General features: G+C 31.1%; 2 protein-coding genes across 2 annotated transcripts; both read left to right on the top strand.

The window, feature by feature from the left end:
* LOC129286265 (serine carboxypeptidase-like 18) lies at window positions 1-7,196 on the top strand. The gene is made up of 14 exons (XM_054922262.1): window positions 1-277; window positions 2,203-2,348; window positions 2,518-2,603; window positions 2,717-2,839; window positions 2,986-3,088; window positions 3,427-3,464; window positions 3,600-3,701; window positions 3,796-3,882; window positions 3,993-4,163; window positions 4,909-4,980; window positions 5,245-5,363; window positions 6,403-6,516; window positions 6,702-6,756; window positions 6,861-7,196. The coding sequence occupies exons 1-14, from the start codon at window positions 123-125 to the stop codon at window positions 6,942-6,944; spliced, it is 1,455 nt and encodes a 484-aa protein (XP_054778237.1). The 5' UTR covers window positions 1-122; the 3' UTR covers window positions 6,945-7,196.
* A 3,088-nt stretch (window positions 7,197-10,284) lies between these two features.
* On the top strand, window positions 10,285-16,044 carry LOC129285268 (serine carboxypeptidase-like 7). Its single transcript, XM_054920865.1, has 14 exons — window positions 10,285-10,673; window positions 10,759-10,904; window positions 13,343-13,422; window positions 13,501-13,623; window positions 13,731-13,833; window positions 13,932-13,969; window positions 14,062-14,163; window positions 14,262-14,348; window positions 14,495-14,656; window positions 14,745-14,816; window positions 14,902-15,023; window positions 15,129-15,248; window positions 15,404-15,458; window positions 15,767-16,044. The coding sequence occupies exons 1-14, from the start codon at window positions 10,540-10,542 to the stop codon at window positions 15,848-15,850; spliced, it is 1,428 nt and encodes a 475-aa protein (XP_054776840.1). The 5' UTR covers window positions 10,285-10,539; the 3' UTR covers window positions 15,851-16,044.
* The last annotated feature ends 1,661 nt before the right edge of the window (window positions 16,045-17,705 follow it).

The raw sequence follows: 17,705 nt of genomic DNA, 5'->3' as shown, positions 1-17,705 counted from the left end.
ATCTACCATTCTCCATCTCATTCCCCTCTTCTGGGAAGCAGTCAACTGCCTCTCTACCCCGACCTCTATATAAAGTGATAGGCATATAGTGTTGTGTTGGAACATTATTAACAAACACAGTAATGATGAGGTTCTTCGTCTCCGTCTTCGTCTTCGTCTTCGTCTTCATCGTCCTTCTCCTTCAGCTGGTTCCTCCTTCCAACGCTGCAATATCTTCTCAAGTGGTCGAGACGCTCCCTGGTTTTCCTGGAAAACTTCCCTTCAAACTTGAAACTGGGTTAGCTTTAATTTCCATTCGTTCTCTTCCGTTTCTTTACGTCATTTGGTGACTTTTTGACTACTACTAGTTTGACATTATGATTTTCGGATGAAGAAGGATGTAATATGAGGAAAATCTCTTTCACGTCCCACACAAAAAATTTTAAATATAAATTTTTTTTATAAAATCACAAAATTATTCTGAAAATAACATATCCTTCGCTTTTACTAGTTAAAGTTGTCGATCACATATTTGTTTATAAAATTGTTCAATTCACGCTTAAGTAACAATAATTTATAATTATCCAGCAGTAATTGACTATTTCAATAAAAAGAACATGGAATTTGAAAATAATTTTATAAGATTTTTTTTATTTTTAGATTACGTTTAGAATGGGTGTGTGTGTGTATTATTTTTTTTTTACCTGATATAATGGGTATATATAAAAACACATGTTTACAAATATATATATATATATATTTTTTTTGTTTAACATAGAAATTCAGAGATTCGACCGACAAAGGTTGAGTGTATTTGACAGTTTTTTAAAAAAAAAATTTCTAAACTCTTTCTGATATAAAAATTTATGGTGTATGGGTAAAAAGTTTTGGATCTTTTATTAGTGTCTTGGTCAATAGTTTTTTAATAACATCACGCTCAAAAAGCTTCATTTAGAAATTTGTGTGTATACAAAATATCTACAATGGTTATGCTTGCTGCATAAATATTTCAGCTGTGGCAAAAATTTAAAAAATTGGTAAAAATGCATCACACAAAATTTTATTTTGGTTTATTAATTTTTTAAAATATTTTTTAATACTTTAATTACAATACTGTTAGTTTCATTAATAAAAAATGCTGATATTAAACTTTTAAATATTGACATATTTAGGTTTTTAAAATAAATATAATTGATATAAAAATTATCATTTAATGATGTTAAGATTAGATAATTGAAAAGATAGAATAAACTAACTGAAACATTATCTAAAATTGGATGATCAAATATGTAGTTCTGATAAAAAAGATGTATTTATAAATAATTGATTAAGTGTGCGTATGCATATTTTTTTCTTAAAAAACATCGTTTAATACTACTGTATCTCATCATTACCCTTATCTCTTAACTGAATTTAAAGGGGCAGTGGATTTTTGCTTAGTAATTTCAGGTCGAATAAACATATAATAACTATGGGAATACAAATTTTCTGTCCACTTTATGAATCAATACTTCATATTTATTTTGGATCAAAAATTAAATTGTAACAAAAGATTCAGGACTTATTTGATAACTTATTCTGAACATAATTTTTTATTCTTCAAAATAAAAGAATAAAAAATTTATTTAATAACGTGTTTTTAAAAAGTATTTTAGATAAAAAAAAACATTATTCTGAAAAACAAAAAAATGAAAACAATTCTCAAATGTTTTGAGATTATTATTTTGGAGAAAAGGGGATAAAAAACATCTATTTTTATTATTTTTTTATTCTTAAAATTTGTTTTATAAAACATCAGTTTTTAAAATAATAAAATAAAAATAATTTTAAATAGTTCCTTACTATGTTCATGTACTTATGTTTTACTTTAAAGTGTCGGCAAAATAAATTGACTTTAAACTATATTTAATCTACATGATTTTATTAGCAATTTAAAAATTGATTCTGGGTTGTACGGAGTTAAAATTTATGAACTAAATTATAATCTAATCAATAATGGCCAATCTAATTAAAATAAAATATAAAATCGATAGTCTTATTATTCATAAACAATGAGTTGTACCACTTATTTTACACACTATATACAATATCCAATAGGCAAGAAACTACAAATAAATCATTAAATAAAATTTTTCTTTGAAGACGCGACGATAAAATTGTACTTTAGGAACAACTGAATTCATGGTGCTGTTATCAATTTTGTTAAACTACATGATCGACAAGGTATGTGGGAGTTGGCGACTCAGACAGTGTTCAGCTATTTTACTACTTCATTGAATCTGAGAGAGATCCTGATGAAGATCCTCTTGTGCTCTGGCTCACCGGTGGCCCGGGTTGTTCTGGTTTCTCTGGCCTCGTCTTTGAAGTTGGTAATTCACGTCTTCCCCTTAAAATGTTCTTATATTCACAAAATTGATTTTCTCCTTGAACGCATTCCTTGCTACGCCACACTTATTCTGGCCTCTTCCTCAATCTCCGATAGTTGTGTAATTACGCTTCCCATCAACATATGACATTTGTCGTCTGATCCTGTCACAGGTCCCCTGTTATTTGATTATGCCAAATCTAGTAGTGGCAAAGTCAAAGTTCCGGTGCTGAAATTGAATCCATACTCATGGACCAAGGTATGAGTGAGAGACACCTTGGTCAAAATTGCCTCAATAGTTCAAGTGATATGCGTCAATGATCGATTCAATATAATTTCTGATTATATCACTCTTATCTTTAAAATTTTTAGGTATCTAACATGATATTCATAGATGCCCCCGTTGGCACTGGGTTCTCCTATGCAACAAACTCAGAGGCATATGTAGCCGATGACACATCATCTGCCACACAAACCAATGAATTTCTGAGGAAGGTAAGGAAAAATTGTTCTTCCACAAGTATGATCCCACATCTTGCACACAATGTATTTGGTGAAATGTTCATGTGATCGTCCCTTAATAGCCTAATATGCAATTGAATGTTACGTCTAAATATAATGTTTTGAATGTGGATTTGCAGTGGCTGTCGTCTCATCCCCGGTTCCTGAAACATCCTTTGTACATCTCCGGTGATTCATACTCAGGCATCATTATCCCTATCCTTGTCAATAAGATCTCTGATGGTAATGCTCGACATGGATTAATTACTAGGACTACTGATGGTTGTTTTATGGCTGTCTACATTCGTTCAAAGATAGAAAGAAAACAACATAACTTCTTTCTTCTTCAACGTTTACCTAAGGAACAAGGCGCTGAGAGCGTAGCATATAAAAAATTTGAAGTGTGCTCTTCATAAAAGTCAAGCTCCACGAGCAGAGCAGCATAGTATTATTCATGAACGATTAGAGTAGTATCATCCAGATTTCAGATTAAATGACAAAGTTTCCATGTTCTCTATTTAGTTTTCTTTGATCTTATTTTGTATCTTTTTTCCTCTTCTTCCCCTTGATTTTTTTTGCAGATAATGACGCGGGTATTAAGCCACAATTGAATCTAAAGGTGCACCCTTCACAGATTCAATTTGATATGTACTTGAATTCGTTTTTTCTCATCATTTTGACCAGGCCGTGAAGTTTGTAATCATATTATTCGAATACAACGTAAATTTAATTTTAATTTGATTGATGGTTACAGGGTTACTCGATTGGAAATCCAGTTACAGATGAAACTGTTGATAAGAACTGGAGAGTTCCCTTTGCACACAGAACGGGACTTATATCAGATAAACTTTATGAGGTTTGTTACTTCTCAATCGCCGATGTGAACTGCAAATTTAATTGTAGTTTCCCTTTCTTGATGATGCATTTCCCTCTTTCTCATGTTGTTCAAGTCAACCAAAAGGGATTGCCACGGTGAATATATGGTTGTAGATCCAAGCAACGCTGCATGTTTAGGGGATCTAGAAGTTGTTACAGAGGTAATTTGTACATGTCCATTATCATTAGTTCTTTGTGTCACAAGCTCATGATTATGGGTATATATCATCAATTTTGGTCCTCTTGACGACAAATTTATTCCATTTTGCAGTGCATCAAGATGGTATTGATTCCTAACATATTAGAGCCTAATTGTGCTGCGGACTTGCCAAAACCAACGGAGTGGGACCAACCAGAATTACTCAAATGGGATCCTAGTATTGTCAAAGAGGAATCCTTGGAGCTTGTTTCTACCCCTGAGCATTCTGGACCATGGTGTCGGGTAAATTTCATGAATCTATAACCCAGTAATTTTCACTCTAATGAAGCATATTGATAGAGAATAATCTTGGTGACAACTTCAATTCATATTGATATTTTCATCCAAAATCTAGTCAAATGTTCATATTTGGAATCCATTAATTTGGAAAAGCCAGCACCAAATCTTAAATGGAAGCAACAAAAGAAGTAGAAATCTTGTTCCATCAATAGAAGCTGGAATTATTACGTTTTATCTTTTTGACTTATGATTAAGGTGAAATTTTCGTGAATTCAGTGAATGAATTAAAAAAAAAAAAACAGATTCACATTCACATTTGTCGTTTCTTCGTTTAAGTGGTTATTGAGTTTTTTAAAAGAGGGAATATTTTGTGATAAATCCAAGCTTTGTTGATTGTAAACACTAAATACTAAATGGAGGAAAAGGAATCTTAATCATGACATAAAAATCAAGATTTGTGATATTTATTATATTCTTGTAATTATTAATTTTTGTTTGGGGACACATGTTACATTTCAGACTATGGAATTTTACTTTTTTTTTTAATTCCATTTTATTCTATACACCAAATTAGCCCTTAAAAATTGTATAGCAAAATAGAAAACTGCTATTACGGTAAGGTTGTGTAATTTCAGATGTAGTCAATCTACAATTTGTGCTTCTTCTTCTGTTTTTTTAACTTTTTAATGGAAAGATTGTGAGAATTTCCTGAAACATGCAACTAACTTGCTCATCATTTTGTTTGTAGTTTTATAACTATGTCTTCTCTTACATTTGGGCTAGTGACGAAAATGTTCAGGCTACCCTCCACATTCGGAAGGTACGGTCAATTTAATTAATCAATACATTAATACTAACATACAATATAAAATTTATAAAGTATTATATTATTTATAAATTATTAATAATGTGGTTCACCTTAAATTTCATACAAAATATGGGGTTCATCTAAGAATTTTTCTACAAAATATAGCCCACAATCTAGCCACCGTAATTCATAGCAATGAATTAACCAAAATCTATTTCAGTAATGATCTTTCTTTTTCTTTCTTTCTTTTTTCGGGAAAAAAAAAACTCAAATCAGGGAACGAAGGAGGAGTGGTCGAGATGCAATAGGAGTTTAGCTTACACTAAGGATGTCACATGCAGTGTCCCATACCACAAAAACCTTACACACAAACCCTACAAAGTTCTGATTTACAGGTATATTATCTTCTTCTTCTTTTCTTCTTCTTGTTTTTTTTTTAATAAATATAAGCATACTTCACTAACACCAGCTTACTGCATTTAGCTTTTAGATATTTGTTATCAGATTTGTTTACCAAAGACATGGCATTTAACTTTTTTAATGAAATAGAAATGTGATTGTAAAAATTAGTATAACAGATTGCATTATTTATAAGTCATAGATAGTAGGAGTTTCTTCTTCCTTCTTGAGTTTCATACAAATGCGCCGGGAGTAAATTTATTGCATCAGACTTAATTTAATTTGGCAATAAATAGTTAATAATTTCAAAAACTGTTTAACATATTATGCTTTATCAAGCAATTTGATATTAAAAAGGGAGAATGGCATTTCCTTTCCTTGTAAGATAATTATTAATATTTTGGTTTCTATTTATTACAAAAAGTTAATAAAATATGACAGAACAGTCAATCTCAAGAATAAAGGCCATTTGCATGCTTTAAAGAATAGAATGAAATGGATTAAAAAAATAAAAATAAATTAAATTATCCAACCTCTCATGATAAACAAAAAAGACTCAATATCACATAATTCGAATGTAAGAATCTCCACACCCATAGCAAACTTTAAAAATTATGAGTTCTATCATCATGAATTATATTACCCATGTCCCTTTATAAATGTAGTTGATTTATCTCTTCTTCACATATATATTATTGTATTTTTTTTATATCTATTTTTATTTCTTTTTAGCAAGCGGGCCCTAGCAAAACCAAAGTTTCAATGATTCCCTTGTAGAGGAAGCCAAAGGCTATTCTCCCTATTGAAAACCTCTTATGCTTTTACTGGAAAGCTTTAGATAATAAATATAAAAAATAAGTTTTTATTTCGCAAAAAAAATTGCACAATATTTATCATATCTCATTATCCGTTTGAGTTTTTTTTTTTCATTCAAAAATTTTAAGAGAAATCTGTCATCTCTAAATAATTTCGTTCTAGTTTATTTTGCTTAGAGCCTATATGTTTATTCTATTTTATTTTTTCTTGCGATTGCAGCGGAGACCATGACCTGGCTGTTCCATACGTGGGTACCATGGCATGGGTGAAGTCTCTGAACTTAACAGAAAGTAGTAAGTGGAGACCATGGCATGTCCAAAGTCAAGTTGCAGGGTAATTACTTCAACTTAATAATCAAACTCTCAAGTTTGCAAGCAGATTCTTGAGAAAATAACATAGTATAATTATCTAAAAAGATGCCCAGATTAAATTCATTGTGAATGAAGAACGTATAAATCCTTGAGACTACACAAGTCTCACGAGAAAAAGTGAGTCTGACGCATAAATTTGTTTTGCAGATATACAATGGAGTTTACGCAGAACAATTATAGCTTGACATATGCGACAGTGAAGGCAATACCTAGAAACATTCTCAACTTTGTTCCTGAACAAAAAATATAATACTCGATAGATGTGAGAGTTCATTAACATTGTGGGTATTTGTGGGAATTCTGCAGGGAGCAGGGCACACAGCACCAGAGTACAATCCTATCCAATGCTTGGCCATGTTTTCTAGGTGGCTTGCTCGTTCTCCTCTGTAAATATTTCATGTGTAATTTCCATCCATTGCCACCTTAATCTATTGAATAAGTTTAGGAGACGTTTTGTGTTTTCAATCATGCCGTCCACTATGAGTGTTGTACTGTCTCAGTAAATTTGCAGCAAACAATCTTATGTTAGGAAGTTTCCTAGTGAGGAATGTGATAAACAGAATTGTTTGTTTGAATATGATGGAGAGAAGTTTGGATCCCACCTGGTCCAATTGAGATAAAGAAAAATGTTTGATTTTAGCATTTTTTTTTTTTTCTATTTTGTTTATGTTCTCTCTCATAAATTTTTTTTATAGCGTAGGTTTGTCGAGTGGGGGAATTGATGTTATGTAGAGGGGGAAATGATTGGATAATCGGTTTTTTTCATACCCAAAAAATTATGGGTTTCAAATAATTCATAGATGAAACTATCCACAGGGGTGAGAACTGGCCAAGACCAAGCTTTAATTCGATTGAATGAATGGACTTGAGCCTGCAACGCAGCCCTCAAGTTTGAGTCTGAAGCCTGCACTTTCTGGTGTCTTCTTCTTTTTTTTTTTTTAATTAAGGAACTCAATAAGCTACCAGCACATGAAATGAGAGATTTAAGACTAGAACAGAATCAACATATGCAAAAGCATGGATATTGCTGGAGAAAAAAGAGAAACAGTATGCTTAACTCAGCAATCAACAAATTATACAAAACTTTTGAGTGAAGGTCCTGAGGCGATTTGGGGATACCTAAATAGACAAGAAGATTGTTTTAATTAATTTAAATAATTGAGAAATACACACGCTTCGAAATTTAACAAGTGCTCCTACAACATTTAACTAAAAAATTATGTGTAGGGTCTAACTACAAATTTTTAACAATTGATCCTATAACATTTACGAGTTAAATTTAGAAATTTATCTGTAACTTTTTTCTTCTTCTTATTTTTACTTATCTGTTAGAAGCATAATTCACTAATTTCATAATACTATTTTTTTTTATATTAAACCCACTTGTACCTAACACATTAGGTGCCTGTATCCATAAGCATCAGAATGAAGAATGACGTAAATACTTGCTAAATTGGAGCAAGGAGTTGGAATATTAGGTGCAACAGCATTTCAGTTTAATGAACAGTAACTTCCCCATTTTCAAACATCGTTTATTATATGAAATTGAGAAAATCATAAATTTATCTTTATATATATAAAGGTGCCACTCTTGTTTTCACTCTTCCAATTTCTACAAATATGATAATATGATTTTACTTAACTGTGAGCATAATTAAAATTATATTGCAAGACAACATGGGAGATAAAAAGTTTTGTTCGTGCATTTTTTTTTAAAAAATTGCTTGTGTATGTTAAAAGGAGAATTAAGTATAACTTCTGATACAGATTATTTTCACGAGGTAAAAAACAAAACATAAAGATTTTCCCCTGGTCCCTCAAAAAATAAAATCCAATGATAATCTCTTTGAGGTCCCACATGAAGCCAGCCTGCCCAGCCAAACCATCCATCAATTTCAATGGATTATTTCGGGCCAAATATGTGTGTGGGGATTCTCTCCCTCATCGGTTCATTTCAAAAAAAGTGATCTGAGAATATGCATCAATATATGAATTCCACATCTAGGAAATCCTTTCCTAAACGGATACATCATATCATTCATATTTTGTTTAATAAAAATATATCATGTCATATGATTGTAAATATATATTGATTATGTTATTGATGAAGTGTGTGTGAGAAAAAAAAATTAAAGAGATAACTTATTTCAAAAATTAATTTTGTTGAATAAAACATAAAAGACGTGGTACATTGGGTCCGTGTAAAAATTTATCTTTGACATCTTATTGCATCTTATTACGATAACAATAATCAAAACTCCCCCCTTGAGATGACCCTATACTAGACCACAAGATGAGCGTAATATTAGCCTATGTGTTCATTTGCCCAGTGAAAAAGAAATTAAAAAAATTAAAAGGTTTAAGATTTAATCTGTTCTTCCAACTAAAAAAGGTGAAGGTTAATTTTTTATCAATTGAATGCATAAATCAACTATTTTAAAATATATTTTCTTACAAAATCATGATCGAAAGTATAAGGGTTGGGTTGGGTCAACAGATTCTTGCCCACTAATTTTAGAAAGAGCATTTTAATTTAAACTTTTCATGTTATGAAATAAGAATGCACAAATTTTTTGCCAACATAATTCAGATGCGAAAAGAGAAATATCGCAACCACAAATGTATTCCAAAAAAAAAAAAAAGTTCCAATCAAAACGACTATCAAACGGAGAGGCTGTGAAACTGTTCAACTCATCTTCCAACCTCATGGAGTTAGTTGCCAAACATTCTCCCATTTTCATCCCTCTCGTTTTGGAAAAAAGAGATACTTTTCACGTTTTCATTATCAATTTTATTAATTTTAATATAGGAAATTTCAAATATTTATTTAAATATTCACCTACTCACTTAATTATTGAAAAGTCTCTAAATTGAAGGAAGTGCATACAATTAGACTGAGGGAAAATTAATAATTTTAGATTTTTAACATAATTCAAATAATACGATTAAGTATTTTTTTAATATAAAATTAAGTATTGTTGAATGTTTAACTCAATATTTTTAATGGTATTAAAAATTAGACTAAATTGTAGACTTACATGAAATGTTTTTTAACAAAATTAGGAGGATTCATTGTATTTTAGAATATACTCCTCTATCCTAAATTATATGATAACTGTGAAGGAATTTTATTGTCTTAAAATATAAGACAATTTGAAAAAAATTATGTTTTATTAATAAAACTTTTCTAATATTAGCCTTCATCAAGTAGAGAGATAACTGAAATGATATTATAATGTAATTGCCAAGTGTCTAAGGATATTTTTCAAAATTTATAGTTTTATTTTAAAAAAATAAATTTGCAAAGTGTCATTGTTCTATTTTATTGGCATAAACAATCTTATTTTAAATTGTTTTATAATTTGACACTGATAAGTGCTTAATTGCAAAAGTGTGAGAACCTAGCATTAAAAAGCATACATTTTTGTTTTTAATTTTTTCTAATATTAAACATCAGCCTACTTGTATCTTAGGTGTCTATTTCATCCTAAAATAGCAGTGGCATCTTAAATTGAGTAGACCTACGGATGTTGGGGGAGAAGAGAGAGGGAAGAAGCGACTCAGCAATGAAGAAAGAAGTAAATTCTGCAAAATTGTAGCGTGGGGTTGGAACATTAGGTGCACCAGCATTTCAGTTTCACTCCCCAGTCTCAACTTCAAATCAATGTCTCCATTTAAGCGGCGTGCCGTTCAAAATGTGGCAACCTTCTTCTTCTCCTTCTCTTTCTTCTCCTCCTTTTTTCACTTCTGACATAGACGTTCGTATCCATTTGACTTTCAGATCTCTCATGAAAGGTGGATGCCTCTACCACCCTGACCCTCCTCCGTCAATTAATGTACTGTCCAAAGTACAACGTCGCTCATTATCTCACACACCATCAAGCTGCTTCAGTATAATTCAGTATCGTTCTAATTCTGCACATACATAATATATCAGAAGAGTAGCGATCGCAAGTGAGACTGCATTGCTCAAGCTGATATACCTATGGCTACTACTCACTGCAGATTGTTTTGGTGTTTGCTCCTCCTTTTGCTCCTCTCCAGCTCTGTTTCTTCTCAAACCATTGTCAAGACCTTGCCTGGTTTTGAAGGGAGCCTTCCTTTCTATCTTGAGACTGGGTTAGTACCTAAATCATCGTTTGGTTCTGTTAATGTGAGATTCATGTTTGTTTGAGGTTTTAGGGTGTTGCATGGTGTGTTTCAGGTACATTGGGGTAGGGGAACAGGATGAGATTCAGTTGTTTTATTACTTCTTCAAATCAGAGAGGAAGCCAGATGAGGACCCTCTTGTGCTCTGGCTCCCCACAGACCCTGGTTGCTCTGCTCTCTCTTCTATCCTGTACGAGAATGGTGTGTTCTCTCACTCTCAGCCTACACTATCCACATTCCCTCTTCTCCCATTTCCTTGTGTGTGTGTGTGTGTGTGTGTTTTTCAATGAAAACCAGCCGGCATTTCAAGTTCTATCAGACTGACTAATTCGAATTAGATTCCAGATAAGGGATGTGTAGCTTTTTTTGAAGTGTTTTCTATTTTCATATGATGTATATGAATATGAAAATCAGCTGCTTTTAGTCAAAATGTGCGGTCTGAATCAAAACAATGCCAGAGTAGTCTTGCTTTAAAAGTTACAAAATCACTTTTTCAATACAAACAAGTCAATGACTTATTCTTACTTGTTAGTTGACATGCTTGTGTGATTGTATGAAATTATGTATCTCTCTCTGTTTTATGGGAAATTTTTAGGTTATTTATATATTTTTTTTCGAAGAAAAAAATCTATCTAAACATACACACATCATTCTTTAAATGGAAAAGTTTGTTTATTCTGCTAAAGCTTATGCCTCTTGATTATTACTTGTAGTTATGACTCGACTTTAGTATTTCTGGGCACAAGTTATTATAACTTGCATTTTGCATGCTTCTAACAGTTTTTTGTTGCAATGAAAGTGTTTCCAACAAATACATATCATTCTTAGATGGAAAACTTAGTCTTTTTCTGCCAAAGTTGATGCCTATTGGTCATCACTTGCAGTTTTTAACATCTCATAATTTGACTTTAGTTTTTCTTGGCATGAGTTACTATAACTTACTTGAGTTGTTGAATGTGTACAAAACTATCCACAAGTGTTTCCAGTTCATTCATCAATGAGCAGATTGGGAGGGAAAGGAAGCAATTTTGATGAATAAGCCCGTGAGACCCCAACATATTTCTCTTTCTTTCTATTTGTTACCAAACAAAGAAAATGATTTTGGCTTCTTTTGTATCCCTCCCAATCTCTCAACACATGCAGTAATATTTTTGCATCTGTTTCGATAGGGTTTAAATATTATAAAAATGAACATAATTTTTAAAAAGCTTTTAAATGATAATGTCATAACAATACTAAACGACATCACAAGGCACTAGTATTATGTTTGAGAAATTTTTTTTAGAAAGAAATAAAATGGAGTAAGATGATTAAAAGACAAATGCGATTGTTTGTAAGTTTTTTTTTTTTTTGGTTTAAAAAGGGATGGAATGGCAAAGAAGGCCCTCTAAAATCCTCCTTTGCCATCCATAGTTCAATATTTTTTATCCTTCTAAATTGGGGGGTTAAGGATGGAGTGATACAGTATAATTATTTTATTTATAAAATTACCTCTAACCTCCTATCATAATAAAAAAAATCTCATCTCTCATTTTCATTCTTAGTAATCTCTCTCGCCTCCTATTAGAGTTGCACATGAGTAGGGTCAAGTCAGGTATCACCCCAGCTTGATGTGCACTTAAACACTAGGCTAGCCCAATTGAGCTGAAAATATTTTTATAAGTATTTTTTAAAAAATATATAAAAAAGTTTTTCTTAAAAAATATTATCAGTATCATTATTATTTAAAATATATTCTTCATAAACCTAATATTAGAATAAAAATAATTTTTAAAAAGTTCAAATGAACAACAAATGCCAATTATTTTTACATAATAATAAGTTAAAAATAAATTTTGAATTTTGAAAGAGATTTTAAAAATTGTAATAATAAAAAATGTGTAAAATACCATAAAAATAATATAATTCATGATAACTTTTAATAAAAAAATAATGCTATAAGATAAATATTATTTACAAAAAATTTAAAAAAATTGCAAACGTTCGAGCAACACAAGGTTTGACCCCTGTTGATGTCTGACCTTATAAGCCCAAATTCTTTAGGTAAGGTCAGGCTAATTGGGCATTTAGACATAGCGCATAGTCATGCCTCCCCTCATATCTCTCTCGATCTTGCCATCTCTTTTTTTGTCACACCTTTCAACATTATGACGCTGTTGTATTTTCCTCTTGTGTAATAGAAATGTTTGCATAAATAGCTTTATTACTTGCTTTCTCTTTTTATTCTTAATTTTTGATTATCTTATTTAACTGTTAATTTTAATTATTATTATTATAATTTTTTGTTACATAAATATTATAATTATTTAATGGGCACTATTATTTTCTTTAAATTTAATTATATAGATAATATTGAAAGAAAAAAGTTTTAAATTGTTTCATTTCATTCATTTTATAATAACTCTAAAACAATAGTCATATAAAATCATTTCTACCCATCATAAAACTTTCAAATAATGAAAAATTTTGTTTTATTCTACTCTGCTCCGCTTCATTCCATTAATGACCATTCCTTTTCATTCAATCATAAACTCCCAAGCACACTCTAAAATAAAACTCAAAGAAAAAAAATGAATGACATGATTATTCAATACATTTTTTCAGAAATGTCCATTTTTATGTCCCGCTCTATTGTATAGGTCCAATTCGTTTCAATTACAAGAATTCAAGCATTCAAGACAAGCCAGTTTTAGAGTTGAATATTTACTCTTGGACTAAGGTATCCCAAAACCTAATAATTATCTTTTAAATCATAACAAGAATAATTTTCTATTAAAAATTTAATATTCTATTACAGGTTGCCAATGTAATTTTCCTGGATGCTCCCGTTGGCACTGGGTTTTCTTACTCAACAGTTTCCTCAGGATACAACACCACTGACACGAAAACTGTCTCAAACATTTATGAGTTTATCAGAAAGGTAAGCTAATTAATTTATTAAAATGAGTTTCCATACTTTTAGTTGTTTATTTATTTGTTAAATAACTCTGCTAATTTGGATTGTGGTGAAAAAAATTAAACATGCAGTGGCTCGTAGCGCATCCTGAGTTTCTGGAAAATCAACTTGTAATTGGTGGAGAATCTTATTCTGGCATCATTGCTCCAGCTCTTGTCAATAAAATTTTAAAGGGTAAATTAAATTAGGTGATTCCATCATTTAAAAAAAAAAAATATGAAGCATGTTATCTGAATTTATTTTTCTTTGTGCTCTTCTTGCTGTTACTGTAGGTAATGCAGCTAAAGACTATCCCGGATTAAATATCCAAGTAAATATTATTTACTTTGATTTCTTCATCCTTTTTCCAAATAAAAATATATAATTATATATGCTAATTAAAGTGGTTTGATATGGACACAGACTTTGGTTGTGGGAAACCCATTCACTGATGTGTATTATGATATAAATTCAAGAGTTAAGTATGCTCACAGAGTTGCACTTCTATCAGACGACCTCTATGAGGTAATTATTTCTGTAAATAAAATTCATATATTTAATATGAGTTCATTATTTTGTTATTATATTAATTGTCTCTTTTACTTGCCTTGTCATTTATAAAGCAAGCTGAATTTAATTGTCATGGAGAATATCTGCACCCGAACAAAAGTAATACTGCTTGTGTTGAGGATCTTGAGATGATTCATCGGGTCAGTACTGTAATTACAACTTTATTTTTTTTCTAATATATGTATCATTTTTAACTATCATTCTTTTGGAACAAAACTCATATTACTGACATTATTTTTTTGGAGAATAAGATTCTGAAATATTAAAATGACAAATACTAATGCAGTGCTTGGTAGATCTGAATGCTGCGATGATACTGGAAAACAAATGTGCAGCTTTCTCTCCAAGAACACAGAATCTCCGGTGGGATTTAGGCTCTCTTGGACTTAATCTCACTGATTCAGTCTTCTTAGAGGCCAATCCCATCACTTACTCCAGATATTGCAGAGTAATATATATATATATATATATATCTTCTTTCTTTCTCTCTTGTCTTCTCTTATATGATTAATGCTTCATTTCTGTGCACCACACAGAACTACAACTATTTGTTCGCGTACCTGTGGGCAAATGACGAAGCAGTACAGGAAGCTCTGAACGTTAGAAATGTAAGTATGTGTATGCATGTTATGATCTGAAATTAATTGAAGTGTATCTGATTGACCAGTATTTATGGGATGATGCAATCCACAGGGAACTATAAAACATTGGGAGAGATGCAATAAGAGCATAGCTTACACTTATGACATAAAAAGTAGCCTTCACTATTACAAGAGCTTCTTCAATGCAAAGCTTCTTCGTGTTCTGGTTTACAGGTAAACCATAAACTGTGTGTGTGTGTGTCAAATAAGTCAGTGTTGTATGGTTTCTGTGGTTTGTTTCTCAGCTAACACAGTGCTTTTGATTTGGTTGTGGCACAGTGGAGATCATGATCTGATCATCCCGCATGTGGGCACAGAGGAATGGATTGCAAGTTTGAACATGACTATATCTGCTGATGATGAGTGGAGGCCTTGGTATGTTGATGGGCAAGTTGCAGGGTGAGTATCGTTTGATTCGATGATAATAATATTAGAGCTGTCGAAACGGACCAGTCTGGACTCGTGTGAGCGAATCAGCTCAACAGTGCCCTAACCTACAAAGAAAGCTGAGATAAAGATCGGATTTGGCTTTTTTTTTTTTTTTTTTTTTGCAGATATACAGAGATATACAAGAAAGACAAGTTCAGCATAACATATGCAACAGTCAAGGTAAGAGAATATCATAACCATTTTGAACAAGGTTTTGTTGATGAGTAAGTGAGTTAAATGGAAAATGGAATGATTTCAGATCCTGAGAATCACCAAGATTAGGAAAAGCCTTAAGGTTTATATAATGCCTACATAAATATTTATAGATCATAGATCACCCATAATCAAAATCCTCACGTCAGCACTGGAATTCGAGCTCACAAAGTAATAGGGCATGAGTCACATTTTTATCAATTGGACTGATTTTTGTTAACAAAAGAAAAAAATAGCATTGTTTCTGAAAAAGTGAAATGAATGGAAATGGGCAGGGAGCGGGACATACAGCTCCAGAGTACAAGCCAAAGCAGTGCTATAATATGATTGGGAGGTATCTTGCTTATTTCTTTCTTTAAGGGACCAGCCAAATGTGCTCGGTCCAGTGAGCCACCCCAATAAATGGAACACTCTTTGTTATTTGGCTTTCCTCTGTGTTTCCAATTTGTAAGTGATAATTTGAGGACCCTAGGGCTCAACTAGATCCATCAACATTTCGTTAGCAATTAGCTCTGGATTATTTTTTGCAGAATGGATTTATCATTTTTACTTTCTTGCCTTTTCTTTTTGGTGCCTCGTATATGCAATAATATATATGAAGCTTCTCATAAGCTGTTAATGAAGTGATTTTTCAAAACTTAAATCTGTCAAAGTAAAAACCAGAATCTCGCATGAATAGGCATACCTAGACTTCAGAGTTAAAAGGCTTTGACTTTTTTGGTAAATTAACATCTTCAATTTAGCCGAAGAAGAAGAAGATTGAAATCTCGCGTGCTTGTTGATGTCACTCTGCATTGACATCTAAAGTGTAAATTACCAGTGCGTCTGAAAATTAAAGGTCGCGTTCAGGGTTCTCGCATGTAAATTAACATTTTTAAAAAAAGTCAAGATTTTATAATATATTTGTATCTGAATCAATCAGTGCTATATATGAATCATATCGAACTCAGGTTCATGAATATATGAAGTGGCCGATTAGTTAAAACAAGGAGTGTAAGATGATATGAAACTGAGTTCAGAAAAGTTGACGGTCGGTTAGTTATGAATGAATGTCGAAGGTTGGATCATGAGACGGGTAACTCCAGCTTCTACAATCGCCAAGTCTGTGTCCATTAAAGGCACTGCAGGTTCCTTTTTTTTTTTTTTTTTTTAATGGAGAACGATAGTCTTATTGCTGTGAAAAACAGATTCAAGAGAGACCAAAGAAGGAATCTTTTAAAGGGCAAAGGGAGGGAACCAACAGGGCCGTAGCGAAGCCATGTCTGGAGTCTAGGGTGCAAAACAACTCAAAAGTTAAAGCATATATTTAATTTTTTAATTTTATATAATAATTTATTTTAATTTCTTAACTTTATAAAGTGTCTAGTCATCTTAATACTGTTAGTTTTATCCCACAAATTTTTATATTAAACTTTTCAATGTTAACAAAACATTTTTAAATATTAACATATTAAGTTTAATTTTTTAAAATAATAATAATTGACATAAAAAATAATCATTTGAAACTAACTACGTTAGGGTTAAAGGATTAAAAAGATATTTTATAAAATTGAAAGATTAAATTAAAATATTATATAAAGTTAAAGGATTAAAAGTATAGTTTAGTCATTTAAAAATTAAAAGTTAAAAAAATAATATGATAATTTTAAAAAATAATTACATTAGACCAAAAAAATAATAACAAAAATAAAATTATACATATTTTATGTGGGAAAAAATACATTGAAGATTTGTTTGGGCAAAAATGCGTTGAAAAGGTTAACATAGGGTTTATGTTTGAAATAAAAAAAAAAAAACCATTACCCAAGAATGATGTCTTAATTTGTGGTTGGATTTTATTAAAAAAAAACACTCTTGATCCAACTTTTTCAATGATATGTCCAATGAGTTTAAATTTTTTAGTTTGAATTATAGAATATGAGTTAAAATATCATATATTTTAAAAAAATTTGAACCCAAATATTTTTTAATTAAATCTAGAGGGTTCAAAATTTAAAAATTAGAAATAGAAGATTGCAAAATCAACAAACCCTGTATGTAATTTTTTTTAAATAGAGAAGGTGCATTTGCCCCTTGTACATGGCTCTCCGTTGAGCAGGGGTTACAACCTTTCAAAGTTTTTAAATATTTTTTAGTATTATATAAATATTACATATTTCTATAGTCTCAAAATTTATAAAAATTTTGTGATATATATATTTTTTAATCTCGACC

Source organism: Prosopis cineraria, unplaced genomic scaffold (genome assembly GCF_029017545.1).
Source record: "Prosopis cineraria cultivar Desert tree isolate PC_DT_omini unplaced genomic scaffold, ASM2901754v1 PC11, whole genome shotgun sequence".
In the NCBI taxonomy this organism is placed as follows: Eukaryota; Viridiplantae; Streptophyta; class Magnoliopsida; order Fabales; family Fabaceae; genus Prosopis; species Prosopis cineraria.
Note: the sequence above shows the minus strand (reverse complement) of the source record. Positions and strands in the feature narration are given on the sequence as shown.

What these genes read in the sequence shown, in the direction of transcription:
- LOC129286265 (XM_054922262.1), top strand. Translation starts at nt 123, where the DNA reads ATGATGAGGTTCTTCGTCTCCGTCTTCGTCTTCGTCTTCGTCTTCATC. An exon ending in ATCTAGAAGTTGTTACAGAG is followed by an intron (nt 3,883 to 3,992) that starts GTAATTTGTACA and finishes TCCATTTTGCAG; the next exon opens with TGCATCAAGATGGTATTGAT. An exon ending in TACAAAGTTCTGATTTACAG is followed by an intron (nt 5,364 to 6,402) that starts GTATATTATCTT and finishes TTGCGATTGCAG; the next exon opens with CGGAGACCATGACCTGGCTG.
- LOC129285268 (XM_054920865.1), top strand. Translation starts at nt 10,540, where the DNA reads ATGGCTACTACTCACTGCAGATTGTTTTGGTGTTTGCTCCTCCTTTTG. An exon ending in TGTCAATAAAATTTTAAAGG is followed by an intron (nt 13,834 to 13,931) that starts GTAAATTAAATT and finishes CTGTTACTGTAG; the next exon opens with GTAATGCAGCTAAAGACTAT. An exon ending in TAACATATGCAACAGTCAAG is followed by an intron (nt 15,459 to 15,766) that starts GTAAGAGAATAT and finishes GGAAATGGGCAG; the next exon opens with GGAGCGGGACATACAGCTCC.